Source organism: Drosophila busckii, chromosome 3R, assembly GCF_011750605.1.
Source record: "Drosophila busckii strain San Diego stock center, stock number 13000-0081.31 chromosome 3R, ASM1175060v1, whole genome shotgun sequence".
Lineage (NCBI taxonomy): Eukaryota > Metazoa > Arthropoda > Insecta > Diptera > Drosophilidae > Drosophila > Drosophila busckii.
The window spans coordinates 1,530,589-1,546,449 of NC_046607.1; the positions used below are offsets into that span (position 1 = coordinate 1,530,589).

General features: G+C 38.4%; 5 protein-coding genes across 7 annotated transcripts; 2 read left to right on the forward strand and 3 right to left on the reverse strand.

Annotated features, from left to right (window-relative positions):
* Nucleotides 1-150: 150 nt before the first annotated feature.
* On the forward strand, nucleotides 151-1,443 carry LOC108602422 (replication factor C subunit 4). Its single transcript, XM_017990536.1, has 3 exons — nucleotides 151-316; nucleotides 369-1,236; nucleotides 1,306-1,443. The coding sequence occupies exons 1-3, from the start codon at nucleotides 201-203 to the stop codon at nucleotides 1,390-1,392; spliced, it is 1,071 nt and encodes a 356-aa protein (XP_017846025.1). The 5' UTR covers nucleotides 151-200; the 3' UTR covers nucleotides 1,393-1,443.
* Nucleotides 1,444-1,967: 524 nt separating this feature from the next.
* On the reverse strand, nucleotides 1,968-2,870 carry LOC108602438 (transcription initiation factor TFIID subunit 9). The gene is made up of 2 exons (XM_017990558.1): nucleotides 2,696-2,870; nucleotides 1,968-2,624 (listed from the first exon to the last, which is right to left on the reverse strand). The coding sequence occupies exons 1-2, from the start codon at nucleotides 2,838-2,840 to the stop codon at nucleotides 2,044-2,046; spliced, it is 726 nt and encodes a 241-aa protein (XP_017846047.1). The 5' UTR covers nucleotides 2,841-2,870; the 3' UTR covers nucleotides 1,968-2,043.
* A 183-nt stretch (nucleotides 2,871-3,053) lies between these two features.
* LOC108604710 (ras-like GTP-binding protein RhoL) lies at nucleotides 3,054-7,928 on the reverse strand. 2 transcript variants are annotated; one of them, XM_017994280.2, is made up of 3 exons: nucleotides 7,833-7,928; nucleotides 3,682-3,929; nucleotides 3,054-3,623 (listed from the first exon to the last, which is right to left on the reverse strand). In XM_017994280.2, the coding sequence occupies exons 2-3, from the start codon at nucleotides 3,913-3,915 to the stop codon at nucleotides 3,300-3,302; spliced, it is 558 nt and encodes a 185-aa protein (XP_017849769.1). In that variant the 5' UTR covers nucleotides 3,916-3,929; nucleotides 7,833-7,928; the 3' UTR covers nucleotides 3,054-3,299. The 2 variants fall into 2 exon arrangements, with proteins under 2 accessions (XP_017849769.1, XP_017849768.1); XM_017994279.2 differs by having other exon boundaries at nucleotides 7,614-7,904.
* Nucleotides 7,929-9,470: 1,542 nt separating this feature from the next.
* On the forward strand, nucleotides 9,471-10,731 carry LOC108604194 (SAFB-like transcription modulator). Its single transcript, XM_017993547.1, has one exon. It carries the CDS (start codon nucleotides 9,542-9,544, stop codon nucleotides 10,517-10,519), a length of 978 nt encoding a protein of 325 aa, XP_017849036.1. The 5' UTR covers nucleotides 9,471-9,541; the 3' UTR covers nucleotides 10,520-10,731.
* A 128-nt stretch (nucleotides 10,732-10,859) lies between these two features.
* LOC108604193 (heterogeneous nuclear ribonucleoprotein M) lies at nucleotides 10,860-15,733 on the reverse strand. 2 transcript variants are annotated; one of them, XM_017993545.1, is made up of 5 exons: nucleotides 15,693-15,733; nucleotides 14,991-15,528; nucleotides 13,974-14,109; nucleotides 11,154-12,336; nucleotides 10,860-11,089 (listed from the first exon to the last, which is right to left on the reverse strand). In XM_017993545.1, exons 2-5 carry the CDS (start codon nucleotides 15,512-15,514, stop codon nucleotides 11,034-11,036), a joined length of 1,899 nt encoding a protein of 632 aa, XP_017849034.1. In that variant the 5' UTR covers nucleotides 15,515-15,528; nucleotides 15,693-15,733; the 3' UTR covers nucleotides 10,860-11,033. The 2 variants fall into 2 exon arrangements, with proteins under 2 accessions (XP_017849034.1, XP_017849035.1); XM_017993546.1 differs by lacking the exons at nucleotides 10,860-11,089; nucleotides 13,974-14,109 and having other exon boundaries at nucleotides 12,127-12,336.
* Between the last annotated feature and the right edge of the window lie 128 nt (nucleotides 15,734-15,861).

Genomic DNA, 15,861 nt, shown 5'->3' on the forward strand with positions numbered 1-15,861 from the left:
AATCTTGCGACTAATATTCTAAACCTAAGATCTAGCTTTAAAATTGATAAAATGGTATCGCATGCTTAAACTCGGGTAAGATGACAGTGTGCTTATAAGCTAGAGTGTCAGCTACAACACCTAATCGATATTTACGTCTCCGCCGTCGATAAGTTTGCGCCAAATTTTATTGGACACTTAGTTTATTGTTTTAAAATATAATGCAAGCATTTTTAAAAACAGGAAAGTCCAATACTGGCAGCAATGCCACAGATAAAACATCAGTGAATGTGCCAGTGGAGCGTCGCAAACCTCCAGCCCCTTGGGTAGAAAAATAGTAAGTTGAAAAGATCCATGATTCAATATTATTAACGTTGGTTTACCTTTAGCCGTCCGCGAAGCGTAGACGATGTTGTAGAACAATCTGAGGTGGTGGCCGTCCTGCGCAAATGTGTCGAAGGAGCTGACTTGCCTAATATGCTGCTTTATGGTCCTCCAGGCACAGGCAAGACTAGTACTATTTTAGCGGCAGCTCGACAGATCTTTGGTGATATGTACCGCGAACGTATACTAGAATTAAATGCGTCCGATGAGCGTGGTATTAATGTGGTGCGCACGAAAATTAAAAACTTCGCGCAGTTGACTGCGAGCAATGTACGCCCAGACGGCCGACCATGTCCACCATTTAAAATTATTATATTGGATGAGGCTGACTCAATGACACATGCAGCTCAGGCTGCCCTGCGTCGCACAATGGAAAAGGAAAGTCGCAGCACACGCTTCTGTCTCATATGCAATTATGTTTCACGCATCATTGTGCCGATTACCTCGCGTTGTTCCAAGTTTCGTTTCAAGTCGTTGGGCGAAGAAAAGATTATTGGCCGGCTGCAGCATATTTGTGAGCTGGAAGGCGTAAAAATCGAACCAGATGCATTCAAATCCATTGTGCAGATTTCCGGTGGTGATATGAGACGTGCCATAACCACATTGCAGTCATGTTATCGTCTCAAAGGCCAAGAGCACACAATAAATACAGATGATCTATTTGAGATGTCTGGCATTATACCAGAACATTATTTAGAAGACTATCTAGAAATTTGTCGATCAGGCAAATATGAGCGTTTGGAGCAATTTGTACGAGAAATTGGCTACTCTGCCTACAGTGTGGGCCAAATGTTAGATCAGTTTGTTGAATTCATAGTTCGCTGTGGTACACTAACCGACAAACAGAAAGCGATTATCTGCGACAAGCTTGGGGTAAGTATTTTCATAGTATGTAAATCTATACATTGCAGCAGCATTGTTTTTTTATTTGTTCACTTGCAGGAAGCTTGTTATCGACTGCAGGATGGTGGCTCGGAATATTTACAGATCATGGATCTAGGCTGTACTATTATATTAGCGCTTAAATAATCCTCCCTTTTATACATTCTAAGCTTGCAAATTTTAAATTTGCCAATTATATCCACAAACATAAATTGTATTTTGCTTATTCTTTGGATTTTTTTTTTAATAATATATCAGTCTATAGTTGCTAGACTGACCTTACATTTAAGCCAAAACTAGCTCAATCACATTTGCTCCAGCAATCGTGCAGCATGCGGCGAGATGATGAATATTTTATATTTTACACCTTTGGAAAACTATAATAAACACAATCCAAAAACTGCAGATATACATGCCATTATTCTCATCGAGCGCCACTTTTGCTAATGAATCTGAATTGTTTAACATTATTGCTTTCTCTTTATGTTTGTCCTGTGATCTGATGTAATGTTAGTATGTTTATTAGTCTGGTTTTTACTTTGCTATTGCTGCTGCCACTCATTATCCAAGTCCACGTTTAACGCATTCGCTTATTTTAGTGAGATCAGAATGAGGTGTGGTTAATATGCTAAATTCCTAAAATACTCCATACTATCCATGGTCCCCACATATTCTACTATAACTGGCCTAAAAAATAAAGTTGTGGTTTAAGATTCGCATTAAAACATAAGACGTTGGTTTTATTACCAGCTTATAAATTGGAAACTTATTTTCTTATAAATGTAGGGATATTTTTCATTAATTAGTTGGAAATTCAAATTCCTCATCGTCACGTTCCCGTTTAACAGCTGTATTACTACTTGCAATGCTTCCCACTGCAGCTGCATCGCTATCGACTTCCATTTTCATATCAGCAGGTTCATTCTTCACCTCCATAACGGGCACTGTTTTCGTTGTCGTTGTAAACTTAATAACTGGCTTGGGTATAGTAACCACCTGTTGCTTAGACACTATTGAGTGTGCACGTTTGGGTCCATTGGCGCTGGAGACGGGCTTCACCATTGTTTTTACAGTGCGACCCTCTAGCGCTGATTTGGTCATCTTCTTGGGTTGATTTGTGGCACGCAGTTTGTAGTTTACACCAGTTAAACAGTAACGATCGGGCGGCAGGCGCAAACCGCAATGGGGTTTTATTGGAGGTAGTGGCATTGCATTGCGCAGCTCAGCCACCTTGGCTAGAATATGACGTGATGGCGGCCCTGTAAAACTCTTATCCAAAGTCATCTCTGTTGCCAAACGAACATCATCGAGATCAATGGTCTTCTTGCGTGCATGGTTTGCATATACCTTGGCATCATCCAGTATGCAAGTCACATAGCCTGAGTTAACAAACAACTTATTTAAAATTTACCATAATCATTGACAAAGAGGCTACAACGCCGACACTTACGAAATGTGAACTCGAGTAATTGATTTACTACGCGCGGCTCATACTCTTGAATGTTTAGCTCCTTGAGTATAGACATAATAACTTGTGCATCTTTGGGCACATGTTTGATTTGTGCACTAATTTTGGCTTTTTCAGCCTTTTCCATTTTGTTTATAGTTTTCTATCGCAGTTTAACGTTGAGTGTGACCGCATACGCTAAATGCAAAAATACTTGCAATTGCAGACAGCCTGGCAGCTCTGTTAATTTATCGATAAAATTGATATTTGAATGGTTTTAAAAAATTTGCGAAAATAAAATCTGTTTTGCTATTAATGACTAGTTGTTTATTTTATTATTGAAAATAAGAATATTTAGCACAAAACTTGAATTGTTTGGTGTAATTCTATGCGTTTTTAGGCATTTACATTTAAAGAATATATTTATTTTGGTTTTCACAGAGAAAAATGCACTTTGGTCGCATACAAAACACAACTAAAACTTAAGACTAAAACTTAATGTTACATCTTCTACAGAAACTGTAAAACAAACAAATCAGACAGTTATAAAGTTACATAATACAATTACGTATGATAACAATATTTAACATTAGGCATAGAAACTTAATTACAGTATTTTGCACGAGGGCGGTCTTGATTTTGGCTTTCTGTCCACTGCACGCACCGCCTCCTCAAAAACTTGTTGTAAATTCATTTTCTTCTTTGCGGAACACTCGACCAAATTGTACGCATGTATCTCCTTGCGTAATCTCTTGCCCTCCTGCGTGGTCACAAATTTCTCCGAGTTGGGAATGCGCAAATCCAGTTTGGTGCCCACAAGTACCACAGGCACATTGCTGCCAAAATGACGTATCTCTGGCCACCACTTGCTCTTGATGTTCTCAAACGAAGTGCGACTGCTAATGGAATAGCACAACAGGAAACAGTTTGTCTGCAAAAGAACAAGCGATTAGATAAGGTTAAGCCGAGCGTGAAGGGTTGGCACTCACATTGGGATAGCTCAGCGGGCGCAGCCTTTCATAATCTTCCTGGCCGGCCGTGTCCCACAGCGTCAGATTGTATTCATTATCATCGACAGTTATGTTGCAGGCATGATTGTCGAACACAGTGGGTATATACTCCAAGGGAAATTCGTTTTGTGTGTATGTTATCAGCAGGCATGTTTTCCCAACCATGCCATCGCCAACGATTGTGATTTTAAGAGGGCGCAGACTTTTCGACATTGTGCAAACACCAACTGCAAGGAAAGCAAATTAAAGGCGTGAATATGGGAATTCATTTCAATTGACGGCATTGCAACATTTGGTGGCGCATACGCTGTTTAAAAGGAACATATGCTTTTATGTTGTTTATCTTGTCACACACATGCAAACACCCACATGCCAATGCAACCGGAAACCATCAGAGCAGAGCCTCTCTCTCTGCTTGCTGTGTAGGTGTGTGTGTGTGCGTGTGTGTGAGTGGGTGTTGTTGGAAATCCTCACTAACTTATTATAAGCATAGCACTTAAACTTGAACAGTTTTAATCTAATCTAGCGATTGCACTACAAATCTTATATAAATCATCAAACATTAATGAAAAGCAATAATTGTGATAGTGAAAATCAGTGTTATTATATAACAAGTTGGCAATTGAAAAACTAATGCACTTTCACCAGTTTTTTTTATACACAAATGTCGTCGCTTCATAAATGTTTCTTTTTAATTAAAACTCGTTTCGGCCAAACGAGTTGTTGACCCGAAAAGCTGAACTAGATTTACCTGCAGCATCCAACGAAAAATTTCCGTAAACAAAGCTTAGAAGCTAAGTCTTTTGCATAAAACAACAGTTAGCAAAAGAAAAAAGAAGATATGTCATTCCTCGAGTACGCAGAAACCTCATACAAATTCTGGGAAAACGAAAATCTCTTAAAATGACTCACAAGCCAATGATTGCCAGCCAATCGTTGGCACAAGCTCTTATTACAATTATACAAATATAAACAAACCGCAGCAGCATGTACTACACACATCTGAGAGTGTGTGTGTGAAATAAACTTTTAAAGCATGCGTCTAGGTACTTAGACTGCTGGATGACGATCTCACCATGACTCATCCGAGGCCTGCCCAGCCAACCCACATATCCAGACCTCTCCTCTGGTATTTTATCAAACCTGTTATATTGACATATTCATCGTTTACAGTTGTAGTTCCAACGTGCGTGATTTCGTTCAAACAGCTTGTGGCATGCCACAATAGCGCTCTTTAGTCCCTGAACTTTAACTGCAACATTGCTTTGATGTTGTAATTGCTAGCCAGCTGATTTTTAAGTTCAATTATAAGATTGATATATGTTATATATATGTATATATGTATTGTACGATCTCTGTTGTCCGTCTTGCTCTCACGCACACGCAATTGAGAGTAATTGCTGTGGGGAATTCAGAGGTTAAGTGATTTTCTCGTAGCAACAATTTATAGAGTCAAATTTGCATTACTTTTAATAGAAATTTCTATTTTTTGTTTTTTTTTATTTTCGTTTTAAGATAAAATACTGATATTTATTTATTTAATAAAATAAATACTAATCAAATTTTCTTAAGCTGCTGTGCAAGCTACAAATCTTTGATATTATATAATAATCTATTTAAAGCATGAAGTATTCCAAGTAAATTAAATTATTTGCACTTGTAGTTACTAAAACATATTCACACACACACAGACACACATGTGTGTGTTTTGTTTATAATAATTTAAAAAGCAACAAACCAAAACAAGTGCTATGTTTATTTTGCTTGTCGGTGCCTCTTAATGGTCGACTGCCTCACCTGCCATAGAATTTAGCTAAAAACAATTGTTGTTACTATTTAAGAGCGTCTGATAGGTTTTTGAAAATTTTACATAGTTCTAGTAAGTTGCTGTGTCAGTCATTAAATATAGCTAGTGCATTTGTTTTTGAACGGAACGGAATTTGAACGGAAATCGTCTATCTAAAGGCCAGACATAAATTGTCAGGCTTGGCAAGCACTTGCACTTGTATTGTAATTAATACACATAATAAATTACTTAAACATAATTGCGCTTTCATAAAATATGAAACACACATACACACATCTGTGTGTACTGCATGCTTCATATATATATGTATGTATATATTAAATATATATTTCATTGTTATCGTTGCAGCGCGCTGGGTCTGGGTCTGAAGTTGGCCTCTTGTAAACTGTACATATCAAGTTACGCCTTTATTATTATATTATTATTGTTGTTGGTGTTGCTTTTAAAGTATTCCCGGAACAGTTGCCACCAAACACACACGCTGTGCATCTCTATCGCAATTTTGCTTAATACAAATTCATTTTCAATTTTTTTATTGCATTATAAAGCTTTCAGCTTTATTGACCACATACATATGTGTACGTATGTATATGTCTGTGTGTGTGTGCATTAATTTTACAGTATTGTAAGTTTAAGAGATGCATTTCTTATTTTGTGCGCTTATCAGTGCTTTGTAATCGCTTTATGCATCATAACTATACATTATATAGCATGTGGATGCTGACTCTGAATACATAAAGTATATGTTTATATTAACTTATTTAGCCTTTAAGTTTGTTGTAGCTTTCTTGTTGATTTATAGACTCCTGAGCGCCAGCATTTAATGAAAAACTGATCTCAACTAAGTTATCGAACTCATATTACAGTAAACTTATAAGTTTCTTATAAATTTAAGGCAAATAGATTATGACAGAAATAAATTGTTTTTAATTTGCCAATTACATGCATATACATACAATATATATCTTCAGTCTTATCAACAAATCAATGTTTGGAAAACTGAACTATATACGGATTCGATTTGATTATGATCTTATATATCTAGCTTCAACGCCTATGGCAACTAAATAAATTTCTATTGTTAATTTTCTGCTCTGGAATTGCTATGGTGTATAAACTGTTTTATGGTTTCTCGCATGTGTTTTTCTATTTAATAAACTGATTAGATAAGATATACATACATACATAGGTACTCTTTATATGTACTATATATGGGTGTGCGATTATGTGCCATATAGAGAAATCAACTTGAAAACGCGATAAGTGCAACTATGAGGCTGGTTGCCTGCCAGACTTGACAGCCATATACATATATAGGTACATATATATGTATGTATATGCATATAGTACACTTGATTATTGGTTTGATTTGTTATAGAACAAAATTTAGCTGCGGCACGCGCTATCAATAAGCTTAATTAATTGAGGCTAATGCAATATTTATTAAAGCCATAGGTCACAATTAATTGATTTGTAGTTACAGCAGGTGACGGGAGGTTTGGGGGTGTTGCACTTATATGTACTTTCAGATTTCCTGCGTTAGCAAGGGCCTTAAATGGCATTGCAGCCATATAATTCGTGTTAACTAAAAATGGTAACTGGCCAAAAGTACCCATATACTGACGGAATGAGCCAGAAGTCTAGAGTCTAGTGTTGAGAGCGAGAGAGCGAAAGAGCACGCGCGTATCTACAATCAACAAAGCTGGTTAGCATTCCAGAGCCACTGAAGCAGGGGAGGGCAGTTGGTGAGAGCGTAAGTAACGTGAGCGCCATACAAATGTGACTAAGGTGATAAAGAGTTGATCACGAAATTAAATTTAAAATACACTGGAACAGGTTGCCTGAAAAAACCACAAACAAGCAAAAAAGACTCTCCAAACAGTTGCCAGTTATGTTAACAATGTTTACTCAAAATAAGATGCCAACACACACATGCACACCCACACTGACACCCATGCACAGGCTATGTGTATGTATTTAGACACAAGGTCATCGGCGTTGTGCGTGTATTTGTTTATTAACTGCGCCAACATTGGCTTTTGATTGGCGTTTTAGCCAACTTCAAATTGCAAGCAATTGCATTGACAGTGGGCTAAGCACGTACTTTATACTTGCACTGGTATTGGTGTTCTCACTTCTTATTGTTGTTCTAAATTTTATTGTTTTTATTTATTTATTTTTTGCAACAATTCAATTGACCGACACGTCCGTCTCTCACAGTAGCGATGACGTCTGTTGATCAACACAACGAACTTATTTACTTATGTATTTGGCAATACTAAAACACGAAACAGTAGCGAAACACAAAGAAAGATACACTCACGGATACACACAACAGCAGCTCGGCTCACCAGCTGGAAACAACAACCGATCTCTCGGGCAGTCAACGCGCAACTGAGAGCGCGTATCTAACGGATAGCCAGTGTATGGGCACGTCCTATGATAGAGGCAAGTACTGTCGGGCGCAACCGACGGTGTGAGACCCAGTACACATCGAGTTCACATGAGCAAGTTATGCATATTACTCATTCCGATCAGAGCTGTTGTGAAGGAGCTGCGCAGTGCAGAAGAGCGTTGTAAGAAAAAGAGAGAGAGAGAGAGACAGAGAAGTGAAGCTTAAGATCTGGTTCTCTTATTATTATTATTATTATTATTACCAAATGAGTTACATTCATATTCTTTTTAATGTAATCAGCTGCCAGCAGCAGAAAATTATTCTGATAAGAACAATTTAAGTTGTGTTTTTCACAGCTAACGTAAGTTCTTGTTAATTTACACATATACATATATATGAGCTGTGAAAGCTTTCAAAACATAAAATGCATCCACTAATAATACTTGTTTTTGCTTCATTACATATGTAGGCATATTAGCTCATATGTACGCACTAAAATTAAGTTAATGTTGTGCTCTAATTTAAGCCTAAAATAAGTGATTGCGTAGTCCCGGCAAAAAAACGTAAACTCTGCTGTCAACACCAATTAATCAACAACAGCTCAACTCAACTTTGTGTAAGCGTGACCGTTTAGTCATTTTAACTGTAATTAATGTTTACCCCTATACAGGCTAAATTAGTACAAAAATGGAATCAAGCCACATTAGGCTTTAATTATAATTACTACTGCACTGGACATTCCTTAAAGGGCGGCACACTCTTTTTTAAATGCGCTGCAAAGCAAAAGGTTAATGCGTGGGGCATGGCCCCGACAATTTACAGACCGGAAAAAATTATAAATAAATATGCCATGCAGCATTGCCAATTAGGAAAACTACATATGCGCCACATGAGCACCATGTGTATGTGTGTGTAAGTGCGTTTGAGTATGCAGGTGCATAACAAAAGACGAACTTACCCCAGTGCAGATCAAGGTCAATCGGTAGGGGAGGGTTATTTTGTTTTCAAACAATAACCACTAGAGATTCACATTTTTTGAATTTTCCCACTCCCTTTGTGTTAAAGGAGACAGACGACAAGAGGCTATAGCATGCTTTTCCCATTTCCGGTCGTGTGTGTATTGGATTGCACGGGTATTTGCTTGCCTATGCTATTTTTGAACCGCAACCGTACTTATTTCATATCTTATCTTTAGTACGCACCCGCTACAACAACTCAATGTGAGGGTTAAGATTTAAGGGCGTGTGACAGTGACGAAAACAAATATTATGCGCTCACTTTAATGAAAATAAATGAAAATTTAGCCAAATGCAACGGTTAATATGATATGTGTTAATATACATGACAAGAATTTCTTGAATGTTGGAGCCAATCATTAAATTAATCGATAAATTGTAAAATGATTGATGCTGAAAAGTATCTATTAATAAATTGATCTAAGCAGTGCTGCACAGCGGTAAGAAAGAACGCGTCAATGTGGGACTGTCATCAGTGTTGACCAAAATTTGAGTGCTGCCAAATGAGCAATTTTAAATCTGTTATTTTACATCACTACTAAGCAATATTTTACAGCACTACGTGCAAGAAAATAAAAATATTTGTTTGTGCCGGAAACCTAACTAGAAAACGTTGTTAAAATGCCCGAAAGCGACGTTACTAAAATGAAAGTAGCCGATCTTAAACGAGAGCTAAAGTTGCGTGGGCTCCCCATAAATGGGAATAAAAATGAGCTACAAGACAGACTACAGACTGCGTTACTCGAAGGCGACATTTCGCTGGAGGATAGTGCAATTGCAGACGCCATTGATGATGATGTGTTGCTGGATGACGAGGACGAGCATAAGCTGTTGGGCGATGATCACGAGGATTTGCTGCTGAAGAGTCCGGTGAACACACCAATCACAGAAATGTCGGCCGCACCAGATCTATCCAAGCCAACGACATCTGAAATTGATACTGAAGCAAACGCTGCTGCGTTGCCATCTAAGAAAATTGTGCTCAAACGAAACAACTCACAACTGCAGATGTCAGCAGTGTGCACAACAGCAGCAACGACGCCATCTAAGGAAAATGCAGCGCCGGATGGAGCCGTAAGTGAAGGGGAAAAAACTCCAAAGTCGACGCATAAGCCAATAGTAGTGGGTGGCAGTGGCATAAAAACGGGCGTTAATTCAGCCGACAAGAAGTTGGGTGAGCTGAGCATTCAAGAGCGCCTAGAGCTGCGTGCCAAAAAGTTTGGCATAACCGTGGAGGCTAAAGCCGATTCAGCCAAGCCTGCTGCTACCGCAGACAAAACTACACCAGTTGTGGTTAACAAATCATCCAGCGCTTCGATAAAAGCCAATAAAGGTGACAAGGAGACCGAGGAGCAACAAAAAGAAGCACTCAAACGACGTGCCGAGCGCTTCGGTTGCATTGTGCCCGAGAAGAGCGCCAAAACATCAGCTGATGAGCGTCTGCAAAAGCGTAAGGAACGTTTTGGTGGTGCAACGGCGGTCAGCGATTCCAAGGGTCAAGGCGACTGGGCCGAAAAGGCACGTGCTCGGCTCGAGCGTTTCAAACCGTCAACATCGCCGGCCGTGGAAGCAGCTGCAGCTACTACAACCACCGAATAGACACTTGTATGTGTGTTTGAGCCACAAATAGCCATCAGACAAATATGGGTTAAGATAAAGTTATTAGCGACAATGTATTGCAATCATTGTCGTTTGCGTTTTATTTGAGGCTTAAACTACTGCTATAAGTATCCAAACTAGGGTTAACATGATATGAATTGTAATATTTGATTTCTTATAAGCCAATAAACAAACGAGAAACCAGATTTACGAATTTGTTCTGTAAGTTATAGATTTGAAGAGACGATTTGATTTTATATTGTTTTTATTTTAAATTCAATCACTTAAAAGTTATATGAATTGCGTCGTCTGCCAATTATTAGAGTCAAACATGTTTAAGATACTTTACGATGGGTAATGTGGCGTATAAAAATGAAACAGATATAATTATGTTTGTGTACACACTACAACTAAAAACGTTGCGGCTTGGGTTTAAAAGAATCCGTTTGGTCGTGTCTAAATATACGTTGGCATGTTAATCCGTGGTTGTAGGCGTAAATCTATAAGCTTAGTGCTAAAAATATGTTACTTTAATGGTGCGACCATCCAGACGTGAACCATCCATGAGCGCTGTAACGCGAAAAAAAATATTAGTTTTAAGCTGAATGTTTGGCTATCAACACTCAACACTCACCTATGGCCAGCTCGGCATCCCGCTCCTTAAAGAAGCGCACCACACCCACATCGTTGCCGCGTATTTCGGCAAACTTGACATCGCCCACGTCACGGAATTTATCACGCAGTGTCTGCCATGTGCAACTCAATGGTACATTTTTAATAATAATGGTGTCTGATTTACGTTGACCGCCGCCAGCGTTGCCAGCATTATTGCCACCAACGCCCACATTACCAGAGCCAACGCTTACATTATTTCCACCGCCGCCTCCGTACATGTCCAATTGATTGCCAGAATTGCCATAGTCATTGCCATCAAGCTGATTGTTGCCTGAATTGGAAACATTACCAGCGCTGCTGTAAGAATTGTTACCAGGATTGGAGACGCCACCGGCGCTGCTGTTGTACGAATTATAATTGTTGCCCGCACCGGAACCGCCATAACCGCCCCCACCACCTCCGCTGCTATAGTTATTCGATAGTCCCATGTTACCGCCGGGCAGCGTATCATCGTTGTTGCCGGAATTGCCCAAATTGAGACCCAGCGTGTTTAGAGATGAAGTAAGCAGTGGATTGGACAAAGCAGCGCCTAGATTACCCAAATTGCCCACAACAGCAGCCAAATTGCTAGGATTCAAATTGTTTAAATTGATACCGCTGCCACCCGCATTGTTACCCATGCTAGGTTTTTGTACTGGTGCCACTGGTGATGGCTGCACCGATGGATTATTGCCGAACATTACGCCACCGAGATTACCCAACATATTGCCTGGATTGTTTCCGACACCGCCGCCCACAACCGGACCGCCAGTTACACCAGACAGTTGCTGGGAGCCCTGCTGCACGTTGCCAAGCAGCTGCGAGGCATTCTGATTACCGCCATTAGGCAGATTGTGTGCCACATCCTTGAGGGGTTCACCATTGAGACCCAGGCCAATGCCCACACCGCCTAAGCCTTCGGGCAGCTTGAGTCCTTCACCCTTGTCGGGTATGCGATCCAGGCGCACTGTCATTCGACGATCATAAAGCATTTGACGATCCAACATGGAAATAGCCTGCACTGCCTCCACAGGATGATCGTATTCAACTACAGCAAAGCCACGACTATTGCCCTCCTTGTCCAGTGATAGATCAACGCTTTGCACTTTTCCGGCCAACTTGAACACCTGCTTGAGTTTCTTGCTGTCCACCTTGTAGTCCAGCTGTTGAAACATCAAAAACATGAACAAAATAAAATATTACATTTGTACAATAAAGTTTTGGACCTATGAATATAAAAGTTGTCCACACAAAGTATTCGCCTTTTTGAAAATTATCAGGCGAAGTAATTGCATAAACACAAATCCTGAGGATTTCAATAAAAAAGGCCCAGGCCCAGTTGGCAATATCCAAAACGGCGACACAGTCTTGCAATACTCACAAAAACTTGACTGTTTCATATTTATAACCCAGATGAACTATTAAACAAACACAGCCGCCAACTTAACACATTAAAATCTTTTCAATCTGTTTAAATAAGAGCTCACAAATAACAGTCGATCGTTTTGCCCTTAGAGCTCTACACAAAAACATATCCGAAAAGTAAATTTCGGTGCAGCCTCTTCTTTGGTATCAATTGAGCAATTGTTCTAAGGCTCGTTCAATAACAAATTCATATAGAGCAAACCGATAGAGCGATCGCTCAGTAAACAGTCTTTAGACCGAATTCCCCAAATGTGCAAATCAACGGTTCATCTCTGATTCATTGCTTAAAATGTAAGCAAATATCATTATTTTTAGACAATGGAATGATGACAACTGTTATTTGCTAGCGTTGGTTTAAATATTGAGATCAGTTCTAAATTTTTATGCCCAGCTGAATTTCATTATTGGGGCAAAATTCCATTACAGCGATCAATGATTGCCAATCATGTTTATATCAAACGCTGCAATCTTCCGAATATATACAACTTGCAAGAAATTCTACTGGAATTGGAATTAGTGAATTGATTTAAGCAAACATATTTTAAGAAGAAAAACAAAAAAAATTCACCCAATTAACATCTATCTCTATCTTATTAATTTTCATTCTGATCTATTTAGTAACTAGCATCTTGAGGAAAGATGTTAAGGATAACATCTTAATGGATAAAATGAAGCTGTCTAGAGTTGACTTCATTAATTGCAATCATTATGTTTATTATGTTTTTGTTGAAGATCAAATTGTTGGAATTTCGAATACTTTATAATAATGTGCTGATTCCCAGAGGATTTCAATCTGATAGTTTATAAATGCAAATCGCCACTTTAGAACAGGCCTTACTATAGGTTCAAATTTTATGTTTTTAAGTATTAATCTTAATTATGATAACGACTTAGCTTACGCCAGTAAGACAATATATAGTTAAAATAATAACCAACAAATGCGGCAGAGCAGTCAAATGCCACACAAAACACAAACTTTAAATAGTATGCATTTTGTTTACTGAAAATAGCTGACTCTAAATAGCTAAACTTACCACAATAATTCTTGTTATATGTTTTGGGTTATAAATACGAAACAGAGCCCATGATGAATTCAAAATTTTTGGTAGACTTAAAAAATAGAATAAAGCAACTTGCAACTTACACAACTGGGCAAAGAATACGGGCTACAAACGTTAATCCATCTTACATAGGATAAATATATATATTTATATATATGTCTATGGGTAATATTTGTATTGATTTTGATGTTGGTAGGGAATATTGTTTATGTTGTGGACTTTTTTTTTTTTTTTTGTACAAGTTCGATACAGTACGGTAATTTAAGTTATTGGAAGTTGTTGTTTTATTGTTTTGTTTAAATACTTATACTCACATTCGCAACAAAAACCTTATTATGCAAAGGTCCACTTATGCCAAGACTCTCCAAAAACGAAGCAGAAAGCCCATACAAATTGTAATTCGACGAATTAAAATCATTCGACATCATGTTAAAATTATTACGCCCAGATCTAGAAAAAGAAGCCAGAAGATCCAGAGAAAGAGAGAGAGAAAAGATAACAAATGCAAGGATTTAACACATACACACTTGTGTATACCACGAGCGAACACATTTCATGAACAGCTTACTAAATAAGCGCATAAGATTAGATGTCTAGACTAAGAATATTAAATTAGAAACTATATCAATACAACGTAACGTTCAACTCTTCTTTGTTAGCAAAATAGCTGCAATTAAAACTATCTGAATATCTTAACCTACTCATATAGTAGTATATCCATAAACACACTTTAAAGAATTTCGGAACGATTTTAATTGGACATATTTTCTTTAGCCTACTGAAGCAGCGAGTATTTGAAACAAAGTTGTCAGCAGATATATTGCTATAACGATTGTAGAGTATATAAAATGACCATAACGCAATTGAGAAGAGATACAACGTTTTGTAGTTTAAATTACCCAAATTGATCAGTTCATCTATGAATATTATGTAGCATGAAAACAGCTTCTAAACTGAAACCAATTGTTACACAGTCAAAAGTTCTAAGGGCCCATGTTCCATGCTAACCAAGGAAACCGACTAGACTTGTATTTAAAATCGAATTATGTCTATAATAATACAGTTAGTTAACGAACTTGTTCGCAGTTTCCAAGAATTTGCAGCTAAATGTTATCATCAAATATGAATAAGGAACCAACAGCTCAACTGTTTGCATTTGAATTACAGCTAATATAAACTACCATTGAGATTTGAAAGAGATCTTTAAAGCTATTTCCAAAATATAAAAGATTAAAAAATTGGTCTTCAGACATTAGATCAGTAGGTCCACAGGTTGATGATCCTTAAATACCTAAATGAGAGTTAAATAGCTTATAATTATTATTACTTACATTCTGTCGTCATCACGTCGTTGATACCGTCCATCGTCCATATTATCCCGACCACCAACGCCAATGTTGGCGCCACCGCCAGCACCATCGCGTACAATGCGTCCGTATTGATCACGCTGCTCGCCATGATCCTCCTTGACTACTAGCTCACGACCATTTAGCTCGTAGCGATTCATTTTCTCCATTGCTTTTTGCACATTCTCCGGATCTTTAAATTCGACTATGCCGCACCCACGCGCCTTTCCGCTTTCATCATGGAAAAGCTGTACATACTCAATGGAGCCGACAACTCGACGAAATAAATCTTTCAGATCTTGCCAGCGATAGTCGTAGGGAATGTTTGATATATACACCCGGCAATTGCGCCTCTCACGGCTTCTATCCCGTGACATATTAGCACCACCACCACCAACAGCATTGCCATTGTTGCCATCGGCGTCCGAGAAACGTGAACCACGCGCTCCGCGTCCTCGGCGATCGCGCTCTTTCTCTCGATTTTCAACAGAATTTGGTTCCATATTCATGGTTATTGCGTTCTCTGCAATATTATTAACATTTTCACACTCCTTTATTTGTGTTTGCAAAACACTCACACATACACACACAAGAGCACAAGACAACGCACATAATAAAATGGCGTCTCGAGGCGTCGCCTGCGCACGGTATGGTATTGCAGAAATTTGCAAGTTACTATTCACTTACCGTGGGAGCAAACAATTTACTTTTCGTGTGTCCTGCTGTTTAATATATATTATGCAATAGTTTAAGTTTTTATTTTACTCAAGCCGAATAATCAATATAATAGCAAAAATATGCCGACAGCAGTGTGAAAAAAATTAGAGATGAACTAGAATGGTCAAGCTATCGTATG